The sequence below is a fragment of the Diceros bicornis genome, chromosome 8 (genome assembly GCF_020826845.1).
Source record: "Diceros bicornis minor isolate mBicDic1 chromosome 8, mDicBic1.mat.cur, whole genome shotgun sequence".
NCBI classification, from domain to species: domain Eukaryota; kingdom Metazoa; phylum Chordata; class Mammalia; order Perissodactyla; family Rhinocerotidae; genus Diceros; species Diceros bicornis.
In genome coordinates, this window is record NC_080747.1 from 72,713,029 (window position 1) to 72,729,145 (window position 16,117).

Below are 16,117 nucleotides of genomic sequence, written 5' to 3' on the forward strand. Positions count from 1 at the left end.
AGTAGGCTGAGTATCTCTAAATCAAATTCTTATGAAAATCAAAAACAAAACAAAAAATTATCAAAATAAAACAAAACTAGAAACACAAACAAGAATATGGTTATTTTCCTTTACAGCATCGTGATAGATTTTCCATTCTAAGCATTTTCCTTGCTATGAAATACTGTTGGTAAACATATAGTCCTTTAATTCTATTCTTTTTACTTCTTATAATGCACATTGCATTAAATGAAAAACAAATCTATTCATATTCTTATAAACAATGTGAGGAGAAAATTCTAAAATTACCTTTCATCGGACATCAGTTCATCATCATCAGGTCCAGCCCTCTCATGAGATTGTGTGGAATTGAGACTTTCCATATTCTGTAACAAAACAAATCATTGGTTGCCCAGTAGGAATGGTAAGAAATATCCAACAACAGATCCTCCTTTAACATAGAAAAATCAGATGATATGCAGATATAAGTTAATTCTAGTCCTCATATTTCTATCTTTGTTAAAACTAGTAAAATTATGACAGTTTATTATATGCTGCTTGCATAAAATTGTATGTTGAACTTTATCATCCTTTAATGAAGATTTCTGAAAGCATCAAGAAATGGTCATTCTGCCCTATGATGTCCTTGTTAGGTATTATCCCCATTTTATAGGTAAACATAGCAAAACCCAGATGGACAGAATATCAGGGTGGCATTAGAACTAGAATTTAGGAATCTGACCTCAAATCTCATCAGAAACGAATGTAACATTCATTCCTTATTTAACATCTTTTCTGTATATATTGCCAATATGATCTGGGGTAATATGTAGTTTATACTTAAGCTGTAAAATGTCCATGAAAAGAAATGAGTTAACTTAAGGACCTTTCTTTCTGTGATATATAATGTTAATCTTTATATTAGCCAACACGGAAAAAGTATAAACAGGAAACTTATATCGAATAGCATGTATTTCAGGCTGACCAAGGGGGCTTAATGCTTAACCAGAAGCATATCTGTAAGATTTTTTGACTGCCTCTCTGAAAATGGACAATGCTTCCTAAATACAATTCAGATGACTGAACACAGAACAAGTAAGCCATCCCCATGAACAAAGATGACAAACAAGCAAACAAAAGCACATTTACATTCAGTAGATTGAAAAACATAGCTGCCTTGGAGATTTGGACCTGAATTTCACTGAACTTAAAGATTCACACCTGCATTAAAAGGACATTAAGCACAATCCACCCATTCTGTGTCATTGAAATAAAGGACGAACACATATTGAAGCAACATGTGTTCATCTACATACTTATAATTCTCCAGTGTGAAAAACCCTTTGCAAAGTAAATCTGATTAAGGTTCATAATAAGCCCATGAAATTAAGATATACAAAAATCTCCACAAAATAAACATATAATTAGAGTGGATAACTAATCTTTGGCTTGGTAGATGGATGAATTATTTCCATTTTTGTTGATTTGGCCAACTTGTCTGGAATTCTTAAAGTTTAAAACCCTAGGCTCCATCCAAGAATAGAAACAAAGGGAGACGGCATAACATAATAGTTGTAATGGTGGCTCTGGAGTCAGAATGTTTGAGTTTGAAACCTAGCTCCATCATTTACCAACTGTATGACTCTACTTGACTCTCAGTTCCCTCATCTGGAAAATGGAGATGGCAACAATACTTAACATAGGGTGGTCACGAGGATTAAATGAGATAATACACATAAAGCACTAGAATAATACCTGGTACATTTAATGAATATTAGCTATTGTTGTTGACGTTGTTATTATTACTTCTAAAACTATGAAATCCCCAAGGAAAATATTTTACTACTATTTGTCCACAGTTAAGACAATGTCCCAGGAACTGGAAAGACAGTGTTTGTATCTGCCATGACTGAACATCGATTTACATGCTTCGATAATTTACATAGATAATTTTAGAACGGATCTGAGAAATCAAAAATAATTACAACAACATTCAATTATAGTTACATTTTTATACCTCTACAGTTTGAGTTAGAAGAGGCCTCTCTAAAATGGGTCTCATTAAACCAAAGCACAATTACTCTTACTTCCTGAATGTGATCTTCCTGATAAAGAGGGATATATCTATAACAAAGAATCTTTGTTTGTTCTCATTGGTAATCTTCAATAGACTATCAAAATCTTTAGTGTAAGATCTAGTGCAATAGCATTAGGTTTTCCTGAAGTTCTGACATGTGAATTCCTAGGGAAGGCACAACCCTTTACCTTCAAATCATTTTAATACAGTGTCAAAGAAATACATTTATAATTATATGCAAATGACTATTTCAGGGGACATAAAAATCTTCAGATTAAGGCTAAGAAATATTCAGAAAGAGAGAACAGAAAATAAACCATAATAGCATTATATAAATTTAAAGATATTTCAGTTAGAAGGTGTTAGAAGATTGATTTTTTTTTCCTAAAGAGAAAAAAACCAAGATAGAATCAACACAGGTTTCAAGAATTACAGAAAAAAGAGAGTTACATTATACAATAGAAAGCTTTGCAAAAAGCAGTTGCGAAATGTGAGAAAGTTTAGCTGATCTCCAGGTTTAAAACAAGCAATAACTTCTTCAACCCCCTCCTCTATCCCACTTTTAAAAAAATGTTTGATCCGTATGTTTAAGAACTCTCAAAGGATCTGAGTTTTCATAGATGCCATTGACAAAGGGTGACTTTCAATATTGTTCAGTATTCCTCTCTAAAGATTTAAAAGAATCCCAATTTTCATGTTGTCCTCCACGCATTTGAGACTGTTGACTATTCATGGTCTGCTTTCACTAAAGCCACATGCAAGTGCACAGTGTTCCTTTGCTGAGGTAGTTGGGTTGCCCCTACACCTTCTGGAAACAGGGACGTGTGAAGAATGTGTTACAACTGGCAACCTACCCCAGTTTTTTCAGAATGGAACTAACGAAGGTAGTAAAGATCTATGAGCACAGTAACAGAAGTACCTATTTCCATGGGTGCAAAACATTTGATAAATTCTAATTTCCGTCCTTTGCCTAAGGTTTAGGGAGGGAAGACTAAGATGAAGAAATAAATCAGCAATTCCCCTTCTTCACTGAGATGGGGGAAGGGGACAATGGAATGTACAGGTCAAAATAATGGCTGAAATGTAGAATGCTTCCATTGTACGAGAAGTATGTTACTGGACTTTCAAATGTTCTGTAGTACTTGTCTTATGAGAAAATACTGACTCAGTGCCTTTGGAAGGTTTGAACTGTTTTATGTCCCAAACATTTCTCTAGATGTGGTAAAAGAGTAGTTCATTAATGTTTTCATTTATGAAAGGTTGAAGTAATGTAATTCTTACAAAATGTGTTATTGCATTAACTTTTATTTTAATTAGTCTTATAAAGTTAGGATCTTTTAAAAGTGATAGGTAATTTTAAGAAATAGCAAAGAAAAGATTATGACTTTAAGTGTAATTTAATAAAATTGCTTTTTGAATTGCATTTTTTTTTTTAAAAAAAACAGATCAAGTCTAGTTTATAATCCATAAAGTTCTGCCTCAGCTAAGTGCTACCAGGGACTTTCAAAACACAGAGATTTACTATAATTTATTTGTACAATTTTTGGGTGTCAGAAGGAACTGAATTTTAAGACCCACCTTCTTCAATTATAAAACTAACCTCAAAAGTAAAAAGAGCAAAAGCCTTGAAAAAATTAGCTTTAGACTGTGGAATTTATTTCCAATTCTTTACCCTGGCCCCCTCTCTGTTTTGGCATTGAAACCTAGGCTCAAAACCTGTTTGACCACTGAAGCACTTGAAAACACTTGGAGCAAAAACAAATTTGTCTTCTAAAACTGTAAAATGTTGACAAAGCCTTTATAGAGGACACTAAAAAAATACCTTCTCTCAATGTACAAACAGCTCAGTCTGAAGGCTGCATGAAACACTGCTAGTCAAAACAGGTTCATTATTCTAACCTTGATCTCTAAAACAAGGAGCATATTTGATATATTCTCATTAACAAGGGATTAATGGCATATTTGAATTTATTTTTGTACCCTTTGTACCTTTTATGTTTTACTGCTTAAAACTGTATAAATTAATCCATATTCAAAAAGAACTACTGGTACTGTAAGCAGATGTCTATGGAAGAACTTGCTAGCTGTCCACCTAAATCCATTTTTTTTTTTTTTGTGAGGAAGATCAGCCCTGAGCTAACATCCATGCTAATCCTCCTCTTTTTTTGCTGAGGAAGACTGGCTCTGAGCTAACATCTATTGCCAATCTTCCTCCTTTTTTTTTCCCCCCAAAGCCCCAGTAGATAGTTGTATGTCATAGTTGCACATCCTTCTAGTTGCTGTATGTGGGACGAGGCCTCAGCATGGCCGGAGAAGCAGTGCGTCAGTGCGCCCCTGGGATCCGAACCCGGGCAGCCAGTAGCAGAGCGCGCGCACTTAACCGCTAAGCCACGGGGCTGGCCCCAGGCAGTTGGCCTGGGTCCCTGAAAAACTGCGTGGAGCAAGTCCTCTACTCCTCTCTTGGGCCCTAAACTCCTGTTTTAGATTGTCGAGGGAAAAAGAACTTTTCCTGTGTTCAAAACATTGCTTTTTGGGTCTTTTTGTTATACAAGTTACCCTATACAATATGGCAACCATTCATTCACTCATTTTTTCCAACACATTTTTTGTGAGTGCTGAACTATGCTGGGCATTGGGGTACAATGGTGAATGGTGAACCAGACGACACCAGTCCTTATCATCATGACTTTTGTATTTTGGTTACTGCTCCAACTGTAGTTTGTTACACTGTTAATATTACCATCATTTCTAAGATAGGTTCTATCTGAATAGTAATGTTAAACATTAATCGACAAGACATAAAATTCACAGTGGCCAGCACATTCTTTCCTTACTCAGTAGTACACAAAGGAAAGGAATCTAGTTGTGTGCATAAACATGGCGAGATTAAAAAGTTAGGAGAGTAATCATTTTTCTTAGAGGAAAGGTAGGTTGTGGTTAGAACGTAGGGACGGACCTTTGCTGTTATGTGCAGGAGGCAGTGGGGGAAAACCGCTCAAATTTCTGATGAGACGGTCTTTAGATTAAAGTAATTTATGATCAAACCCCTCCTCTAGGTCCCACGCCCTATCAATTACTCAAAAACTGGGTCCTTCAATGGATCCCTTTCTATTGCATCGTCATTTCTCCCTCTCTATTGGCTTCTCTTACACAAATACCCTGTAATATCATTGCCTTTTAAAAAACCTCTCTTGATCTTGCATTGTTTTTAGCTGCTGCCTCATTTGTCTTCACTCTATAGAGCAAAACCTGACTTTCCATACTTGCAGTACCCAATTCACTTCCTCCTCTTCTCTCTTGAACCCATCTAACTAGTCTTTTTCCTCCCTCTTCCCACCAAAATAGCTCCCATCAATGTAGATGTGGGTTAGCTAGATATAGGAGAAATTATCATTCACTTACTATTCCAATTTCTTTCTTCTGATTTCTTCCGACTCAAATCTACTAAGGCTCTTGACCCCATGTTGTACTGACAATTGCTAGCTGCTGCTTCTTAATCTCTTTTGCTTGTACCTTCTCATCAGCCTACCTTCTATATGTTGGTGTATCCCAGGGTGCAGTCCTTGGACCCTATCTTTTTGTTCATTCCCTAGCTGTCAGCTCAGCCTCTCTCAAGGCTTTAATTTTATTTTTATTTATTTCCCCCAAAGCCCCAGTAGATAGTTGATGTCATAGCTGCACATCCTTCTAGTTGCCGTATGTGGGACGCGGCCTCAGCATGGCCGGAGAGGCAGTGCGTCGGTGCGCGCCCGGGTTCCGAACCCCAGCCGCCAGCAGCGGAGCACGTGCACTTAACCGCTAAGCCACGGGGCCGGCCCTCTCAAGGCTTTAAATACCAACTGTGTGCCAAAGACTTCCAAATTTATTTCATCTCTCCCCTGAACTCCAGATTCAGATATCTAACTGCCAACTTGACTTCTTTACTTATAAACATCTCAAGGTCAACATATCCAAATAGAACTTTTGATCTTTTTACTCCAAACTTACCCCACCAATAGTTTTCTCCATCTTAGTAAATGGCAACTCCATCCTTCTAGCTATTCCAAAAATCTTGGAGTCATCCTGCCTCCTTCTTCACATCCCACATCCAATCCATGAGAAAATCCTCTTGGTTCTACTTCAAAATACATCCATAGTCTGACCACTTCTTACCACCTCCACTGCTATCATCCTGGCCTAAATGGATATCATCTCTTGCTTAGATTATGTCAATTATTTTGCTTTAGTTCTTGTCTATCCTTTACTGCCTGTGGGCTATTTTTAACACAGTTACCAGAGTGATCCTTTCAAAAGGTACATCAGAAAATGACTTTCTTCCCTTCAATCCTCTAATAGCTCTTCATCTCACTCAAGGTAAAAGCCGAAGACCTAAAAATGGCTACAAAGTCTTAAGGCATCAGGACTCTTGCTACGTGTCTGACCTCATCTCCTACAATGCTCCTCCCTCAACTCTGTTCCAACTACAGCAGCTTCTGGTTATCCTCAACAGGCCAAGCCTGCTGTCCCCTCTGCCTAGATAGTCTCTCCCCAGATATCCTGATGGCTCACTCCCCTACCGCCTTCAGGTCCCTGCACCAATATCATTCTCAGTGAGATCTGACCTGAGTGTCCTCTGTACAACATCAATCCTCAACCTCCCAGCACCTCCTTTTTTACTCTGCTTCATTTCTCTCCACAGCACGTGTCGCCGTCTGACTATATATTTACTTTCATTCCACGAAAACGTAAACTTCAGGATGGCAGAAAGTGTGTCTGTAGTTTTGTGTGTGTATGAGGAAGATTAGCCCTGAGCTAACATCTGTTGCCAATCCTCCTCTTTTTGCTGAGGAAAATTGGCCCTGGGCTCACATCTGTGCCCATCTTCCTCTACTTTATATGTAGGTCGCCTGCCACAGCATGGTTTATAAGCAGTGCGTAGGTCCGAGCCTGGGATCTCAACCTGCGAACCTCGGGCAGCCGAAGTGGAGCACGTGAACTTAACCACTATGCCACCAGGCCAGCCCCAAGTGTGTCTGTTTTGATCACCAGAGTGCTAATGGAAAAGAGATAATGAGAATAAAAATCTGGGTAACATTTATACCCAAGCATGCTTTGTGGAAGATTAGCCAGTGAAGGATATAGCAAAGAAGAATATAATCACTGTGGTAAGAGGACAAGGAGAGGTCAACATCATTCGGGTCAAGGGAGGAAGAGTTCTGAGGAAAAGGGACAAAGTATCAAGCACCACAAGGATTTAGGGATGCCAAGGACCAAGCTGACGTCATAGCACAGGGGTCTTAGAAGGCCAGTTCCCACCACATGTCCAACCAGTGACATGGTGAAAGCAGTTTCTGCAAAGAAGTGGAGGTAGAATCGGGACTACAGGGGTTGATGAGCAAGCGTGAAAAGAACTGGAACTAACAAGTGCAGACTGTTCAAAATGTTTGACAGCAAAATGAAGGAAAGAGATTGAATATCAGAGCAGAGGGACAGAAAGGAACTTGAATATGCACTGTTTGCGGGTTTTCCTGTTCTTGAGCACATTTTGTTGCATTTAAATCTCACAAAAAACCACAGTGAGATATTAATCTCCCCATTTTACAGATGAAACAACTGAAGCTAACATGCCCACTTGCCATAGTTACTAAGCGATAAAGTTGAAACTGAATTTCAGTTCTGATGGCAAGACCTACGCTCCTTCCTTGAACCCTGCCTGTGATTACAGAGGGTGTACATGGCATTAAATAGATGTTGCTTATGAATAAGAGAGCTATTAGGCTGTGTTTTTGTCTTTTATATATTAAATGTAATGCTTATTATAGAATTAGTATAATCACATATAAAATATTTGGAAAACAGGATGGAGTAACAATTGTCTCTAATACTACCACCACCACCTAATACAATCACTTTTAGGTATATTTCCTTTCCATCTTTTTTCGTAGGAATGAACATTTATATATATATAGATATCCATACATATATATAAATATATACACATACACAAATGCATGCACTATAGATATTGCTTCATAACCTACTTTTAATATTGAGGAAGAATATAGGGGAATCCCAGCTCTACCACTATGTGTGACTGTGGACAAGGTGTTTAATTTCCTATGCCTCATTTTCCTCATGTTCATTATGAAGGTGATGATGATAATAAATATCTACTTTATCAGGAGGATTAAAATTAATAATATATGCAAAGAATCTAAAATATGACTTGTCAAAGATTTTCCATTTTATTACATAGTGTTCAGAACCATAATTTTAAATCATTAAATAATATTTTATTGAATTGACATACAAATGTTATTTATCTGGTCACCTACTTTTGAACATTTAAATTGCTTCTAATTCTCTATGATTGCAGACATCCTTGTGATGAGCAAATTAATACTTATAGTCTTTCCATATTTAAGATTATGTCAGTGTAACAGAGTAGCAAAAGCAAGATTATTGGATAAAACGCATGACTGAGTTATGGCTTTGGATTCAAACTGTTAAATTGTGCCCTAGAGAGAAAGTTTTTAGAGATAGAGACTTTTTCTAGGCCAACAGAAATGAGCCCATAGAGAAGAAGCAATGAAAAGTGTGTGTGTGTATGTGTATGTCTATATGTTTGTACACATACATGGGGCAGGGTAGGGAGAAGAATGTAGAAAATAGGATTTCCAAAGATACTTCTTTACCTTAGAGGTTAACCTTAGAATTTAGAAAAACCACTTTATCATTTGAGCAGGTGAGAAAATAAAATGAGTAGAGATCTAGAGAAATTGTGAAGCAGGAGTTAGGGAAGTTGCTGAAACACAAGCTGGCTGTCTTAGCTCCTCAGAGTAAACCACGGGACGCCGTTTCCTTCTGAGAGAGATTGAAGCGCACAGCTGTGAGCTAGGAGTTGACAGAGATACGGCAGAACACTCTAATGCCACTTACCTCCACTAATTTCTGAGCTCTGAATTATGTGTAGTCTCTTGGTCTCGGCTCATCATGACAGCCTCGAGAGGTGAAAGGACAAAGGGGAAAGTGCCCGGATTGTTCCCACTTTGGAGATTCCAAATCTACAAGATGCTTTTTTTTAGGTTGACAGCAAATTCTCCTTTTTGGCTGTGTTGTGGGCTGGCAAGATCATTGGGAAATTATTCCTGTCTTCAGTTACTCTCCTCTCATTTTCTCTGGAAAACGGCTTTTGCTCCCATCTCTCCAACCAAACTGCTCTTATTAAGTGATCTCCAGCTTGCTAATTCTAACGGTCAAACTCGCAGTCTTCTACTCGACCAATCATCTGACCCTCTCTCCAACTCGAGATATTGGGTTCATCTGGCTTCCAAGACACCAAACTCGCCTTGTTTTTCTACTTTGCTTCTTCTGTACTTTGGTGGTTGCTCCTTCTCAAGTCTCTTCTCCTGGTACCTTCTCACCTCCCCCATCTCCTAAATGCTGGTGTGCCTCAGGGCTCACAGTCCCCGAGGCCACTTCTCTTTTCTGTCCAGATTCGCTCCCTCGGCTTTAAATACCCTCTATCTGCTGATGACTCCCACACTGCATCTCCAGCCACAATATTCTCCCTCAAGTATCAGCCCAGAAATCCAGTTGCCTCCTTGACCTCTCCTTGTAGATATCTGATGGGCAGCTCAATCTTAACATGTCCCAAACTGAACTCATGATATTATCCCCAAACTTCTGTCTTCTCCATCTTAGTAAGTTGGCAACACAAATCTTCTAGTTGCTCAGGCCAAAAACCTTGGAGTCATCTTTGACTCCTCTATAAATTTCATACCCCATAGGTAATGTGAGGAAATCTTGTCAATTCTACCTTCAAATATATCCAGAATCCATCCACTGTCTCATAACTACTGCAACGCACTACTGCAGGAGGAACCATTCACGTTTTAGTTGATGTGAACAGTGCCCCCTAGAGTAGTGCATTGTACAGCCTGCAAGGCACTATGTGCTGGCTCTGGTATCACCCTAGTTCAAACCATCATCATCCCAAACCTAGATTACTGCAACAGCTTTTTAATTGGTTTCCCTGCTCCTGCCCTTGCCTGCTTACTGTCTATTCTCAGCATGGTAGTTAAACCAAATTTCAGTAAGTCAGATTACCATTCTACCTAGAACTCTCAAATGGATTCTCATCTCACCCAGAGTAAAGGCAGGTTCTTACAAAGATCTATGAGGCCCCACTTAATCTGCCCTCTCTCCCCCATTACCTCCTTCACTTAGCTCACTGTGGTGTCTTTATGGTTTCTTGAACATTCCAGATAAATGATTGTCTCAGGGCCTTTGCACCTGCTATTACAGTATAGCTTGCTTCCTTATTTCCTCTAGATCTTTATAACTAAATGTCAAATTCTTGGGAGGCCTTCTCTCACCACTCTATTTAAAATTGCATCCCCAGGCCCCTCACACATCCTTGTCCCCACTTCCTGCTTTATTTTTCTTCCTAGTAGTTATTGATGTGTAAAATATTTTAAGCTTTACTTATTTATCTTGATTATGGTCTGTTTCCCCTACTAGAATTTAAGCTCCTTGAGGGCAGCAATTTTTCCCTGTTCTTTTCCCTGTTGTATCCTCAGGATCTGAACTATTTCCTGGTACATAGAAGACGTATAATTACGTATAATCCTTTTTTTTCTGGCTAGAGAAACAAATCTTTAGTCAAGGTGTAAAGAACTTGGAACGGAGCAGGAAATGTTTTGGAGGACACGTGGGGAAAGTAAAATTAGAAGGTTAAAAATAAGTGGGAAGTTAAGAGGCACAACTTAACTTGCAGGATGTAGTCTAAATCCTGGTCATTGCTATGTTCCCTGGCTCTTGCTTTGTGGTTACTTGTGAAGATTAGATTTAAAAATTCATGGAATATGAGAGTTAGAAAAGATCTTCGAGAACACCCTCACTTTACAGATGAGGAAGTTTTTCTTTTGTCTAAGCGGTGTTGGCAGGGTTTTAATTATTCATTGCAACAAAGACATGGTCCACTTGGCTCACTTATGCTAACACGTGACACGCACAATCCTGGAATGTGGAAACCGGCAACTATGGCGGGGGCAAATCCTTTCACTTAAAAAAGACCAAAATGGAATTAGGCTCTCCTATCCAAATGTTTTTAAACAAAGACTATGTCCACAGTTTTATCACACACACATATTCTACGGAATAAACGTACTTTTCCACTTTTATTAGCCATTACCACCTAGCTGACTTAAGGCACTATTCCTGGTGAAAAAAAATTATTGATGAGTCAAGGTCATGTAAAAAGGGATTCAAACAGAGAAGTACACTCTTTTCAAAGAAGCCAAGCCAGACTTTTAGTCACTGTAATACATCTCTTTGGCAGATAAGCAAATCATGGGCCAAATAAAGAGCTAAAGAAGTTAGTATCATTTATTTTATTCAAAAATTTACTTTTCTCAAAAATAAGAATTAACTTAATGTTAAAAAACACTTAATGTGTAATGGTTCGAAAGCTTACATTCTTTATTTGGAGAACTGTGTCAGACATGGGTCTGAGGTAGATGATTGCTTCTGTCCATTCTAGCTGATCAGTTTACTTCTAGAAGCAGAATATCAAGACATTTTGGAGGGGGTGGAGGAGATCAAAAAAACATGTTTCCCCCTAGATTTGCATTTATGTTTATTTTACTTAGGGAAAAATTAGGAACCTTCTCTGAGCGCATGCAGAAATTGACAATGGGAAATAGGTGGCCCAGAAGTTTTGCTAAATGTATGGAAAACCCAGCATGGAGCTAAAAACTGGTCAGAGATAAAGTAGATCAGAGGATTTAAACACTGAACAGTAAGAATATATACTACCTACTTTTATTAGGGACTCCAGTTCATGTTATATTATAAAATTTATCTTCAGTTTTTTTGTTGTTGTTGTTAAAGTTTTTAAAACTAAAGAGAATTAGAAGACAGACTTTGGTTCTCACTTTTCAGAGAAACTGATGTACACACAAAAGGGATGATGGATATTAATATTTAAATCATATAAATATTTAGTCATTGACTGAAACCACTTGTAATAACTTGTATACCAAATTAATCATCCAGGGTTCAGGTCTGAGGTAACTGTGTAGGAGATTAATTTTTTGTGTGTTTCTGATTAATTTGGAAGAAAATACTTTATAGAATATAGATTTGAAACTAAATTTCTGAATATGAAGATATTTCTGAACACGAAGATAGATGATCCTCTTTCCCTTTGTATTTTTCTTTCACCTTGCTTTACATTCTTTCAGTAAATTTTTTCCCTACATGTTCACATAAACAAGAACAAATAGAATGGGGGAGGGCCGGCCCTGTGGCTTAGCGGTTAAGTGCGCGCACTCCGATGCTGGCGGCCAGGGTTCAGATCCCGGGTGCACACCGACGCACTGCTTCTCTGGCCATGCTGAGGCAGCGTCCCACGTACAGCAACTGGAAGGATGTGCAACTATGACATACAACTATCTACTGCGGCTTTGGGGGAAATAAAAAAAAAAAAAAAAAGAATGGGGGAAAATAAGGAAAAATGCTTTACTGACATTTTTGTTCCAAAAATAAAATTTAAAAATGCTGTAAAGAATGAGACAAAAATCAGATCAATTTGAATAACATGGAAATCAAAGTGTGTGCTGTCTCTGGTTCTTTGGCAGAATGTAATCTTTCTCAGCCTCGGTTTTTATACTTATTAAAAAGAAATACAAGTGTGTATGCTCAGTAGTTCTAAGGTCTCCCTCAGAACTCACATTCTATAATTCTGTGAAACTCAAGATTGAAATTATTTTTCATTTTGTACAAAGCAAGGAAAAGAGACGTGATATTTCCTAACCAGCTACAAGTAAAAATTTTATAAGATTATTCACTTACCACAAGACCATCTTGATTTTCATTGAGCTCAGAAAGTTTGGGACTGGATTTCTGACGTTTGGGTTTGCCCCCTTCTCCAATATAACTGGAAGTATTTTCATGTAATTTTTCCACTTCCTGAGCATTCAAAATACAATCGTCAAGGTTGCTGAACCCAGAAGGAATATTTTCTTTGTTGATAAGTCCCCTTGAATTGAAAAAAAAATGAGCTTAATTTTAAAAGGTAAAAGGGATATTTTAATGACACTGCCACTGCATCACATAGGAGGTCAGAGTGCCTAGAAATCCCAGTTTGCATCTTGGATCAAAACCGGAGCAGAGTGCCACTCCTGAGAGCACTTGGTGCCAAATAAATCACACTAAGAGAGAAATTAATCCTAGAAGCAAATTGGCAAGGGCTGTTTTTCTACCAACGAAAAGCCTTTGTGATTGTACCAAAAGTAATTTGTATTCAAACAGGGAGAAAGTGCAAGCTTACAAAGAAATTTTGCATTACTCAGATTTTACATATATATACACACATATATATACACACACACGTACATACATACACACACACAAATCTTATAAATTAATACAATGTATGGAGAAAAATCTGAAAGGGAAATGTGATGTCTTTTTCTCTAGAATGGGACATACTGATTTTCCCAAATGACAGAGACATTTTAGCATAGTAGAAATGCATTAATCCTAAATCTGACTGCATTAGATAATCTTGGTATAAATAGTATAGTAAAAACTATGGAATACAAAGCACTTTAACTGAACTATGGATTTGTTACTTCCCAGTACAAAGAGTTCCAGGATGTAAGCTTATAACTGCAGGTCCTTCATGACTTAGTCTTAGAAATAGATATCAGTGTCACAATTATAGAATTTAATTCATTTAATGTTCTTTAAACAGTTTTCTTTAAGTTTTTAAAATATTCCCTATTAAGAGGTTTTCACAAAATTGAATCACTTAGCAAAATGTCTGTTTGTCTTTCACTATATCACGGAACAAATTAAACTGTCAGCGCAGCACCATGGCTTGGTAACGTACAAACGAGTGCGATTTTACTCTCCCTCATGGTATGACCCTAAGGGTACCTCCCTAAACACCTAAAACTATATCTTGAAATAAATGAGCTCTAAAGAGTAAAAATAGATGACCATATTTTACTATTAGTTCAACCATATCCAAAAATGAGATATCACGTTATATATTTATTCTGCAATCTAAATTCATATCCTGTCTTAGGCTATAATGGTGGCAAAATTCTAAATGAAATATTGTTATAATATTTTCAAAGTTATACTATCTTTGGGACTTTTAATATTCCAGTTTAATTTAGTCTTATTTTATACAACTTTTAATGTAAAAATCTATAGATTTAGTAAAATTATATAAAAGATTTACGCATCTTTCACCAGAAATATCCTAAGGATAAAATACTTGAAGGCCTGAGGAAAAGCTGATGGGGCTAACATGCCAGCATGTACGCTCACGCCACACCCTTCGTCTCTCCCCTCTACGCACTGAGAGCACGGCCTTCTGTGGATGGCTGGGTGAGTTTGGTCTCAAATTCAAAATTATTTGTCTTACTATTTGAATTCTATCTTCTTATCACTTTTCATATTTTTCCTAACTCCTGAGGTATAATTTTTTAATGGAGTGGGTTTTATGTTTGAAGGCTGTTATGGACTAAATTGTGTCCCCCTGCCCCCCTCAATTCATATGTTGAAGCCCTAACCCACAGTGTGACTGCACTTGAGGACAAGGCCTTTCAGGAGGTACTTAAGGTTACATGAAGCATGACCTCATAAGGTGGGGACTTAATCCAATAGAACTGGTGTCCTTGTAAGAAGAGGAAGAGGCACCAGGAGAGCATGCACACAGAGAAAACGCCACGTGAGGACACAGTGAGAAGGCATCGCCTGCAAGTCCAAGAGAGAGATGTCATCAAAAACCAGCTCTGTCAGCACCTTGGTCTCCAACTTCTAGCCTCTTAGAACTGTGAGAAAATAAATTTGTTGTTTGAGCCACCAGCCTGTGGTGCTTTATTATGGTAGCGTAAGCTGACTAATACCAAAGCTAAAAATTATTTTTAGAAATTAAAAGACAAAGTTTATTTCATAATCTTTTTGAATAATGAGTGAATGACTGGAATAAATCCTGTCTAAATAAATGTATGACAATCTGCCTGCGCAGTTGTGCTCATGTGGAAATCCTGTTCTCCTCAAAGGAAAGTCTTTGCTTCTGTGTCAGTCAAAGCCTTTCAGCCACGGTGCCTGTGTGACTATGAGGAGCACTGTGCACGGTTCCTTCCCGTGACATTCTGCCAGCTCTGATCATATCTGACATCACTTACATCTGACCTGAACCTAGATCTCTGTGGCCGCTCACTTTCACCTGCTAGATTTTATTTCTAGTTTTCTTTTTTCAGTTTCCTTCTCACCCCTACATACACACTTAATGTTCTAGCAATACTGAACTATTTGTTATTCTTCGAATATAGCACGCTTTTCTTTTTACTTTGCAGTAGGAATTTAATATAATACTTATATAACAAATTTGTATAATTTTCCAGTTCATTGTGTTTTGGAAGACTGAAACCATTTTCACTTAAATAATGGTTTGCTTTTGAAAAAATATTTGTTTTGAAATTTTCAAATATATAGAAAAATAGACTATCACAATGAACTTCCATATACCAATCAACAAGATTCAACATTTCCATGTACCTGGCAGATGGTAAATTTTTTAATAAATGAATTAAACTGAACCCTTTCACATAATGAATATATTCCTTAAATTTTTACATTTTTATTGTAATAAATAATATAAGCCTGATAATGTTTCCTTAGGAATTCAGACAAATAAGAAATCATGTGCAGTAAAATGAAGTATTTACAGTCTTAGTCTATCTTCTGTATTGCTTATTTTAAAAATCTGCCATGATGATTTTAGTACAGACTTTATTGATTCTTTAATCTCACCTTGAAATATGGTCACCATTGGCTTCAAGGATATATCTTTTAAATAGTTGCAGCTCTAAGATATCTGCCTGTTAGTGCATCTCCTGGGGACACGCTGGCAAGGACCTTCATGGGGGCAAAAGTAGCAGGTCTGGCGCTCTGGGAGATAAGGGCCTTGCTCTTCCAAAGACCTGGAGAGCTCAGAGAAGCGGTTCAGTATGGGCCGGGAGTTGAGGAAGGGCTACCAAGACAGGACAGTGACCCAGC

The 16,117-nt window shown here is 37.6% G+C and overlaps 1 protein-coding gene across 5 annotated transcripts in view; it reads right to left on the bottom strand.

Moving 5' to 3' along the window:
* FAM13A (family with sequence similarity 13 member A) overlaps positions 1 to 16,117 on the bottom strand; it is a 317,773-nt gene that overhangs the window by 42,668 nt on the left and 258,988 nt on the right. For all 5 annotated transcript variants that reach the window (XM_058547500.1, XM_058547499.1, XM_058547501.1 and 2 more), the window contains 2 exons: positions 12,893 to 13,079; positions 289 to 365 (listed from right to left, as the gene is read on the bottom strand). In XM_058547500.1, coding sequence (XP_058403483.1) covers positions 289 to 365; positions 12,893 to 13,079 — 264 coding nt within the window. The remainder of the gene's footprint in view (positions 1 to 288; positions 366 to 12,892; positions 13,080 to 16,117) is intronic.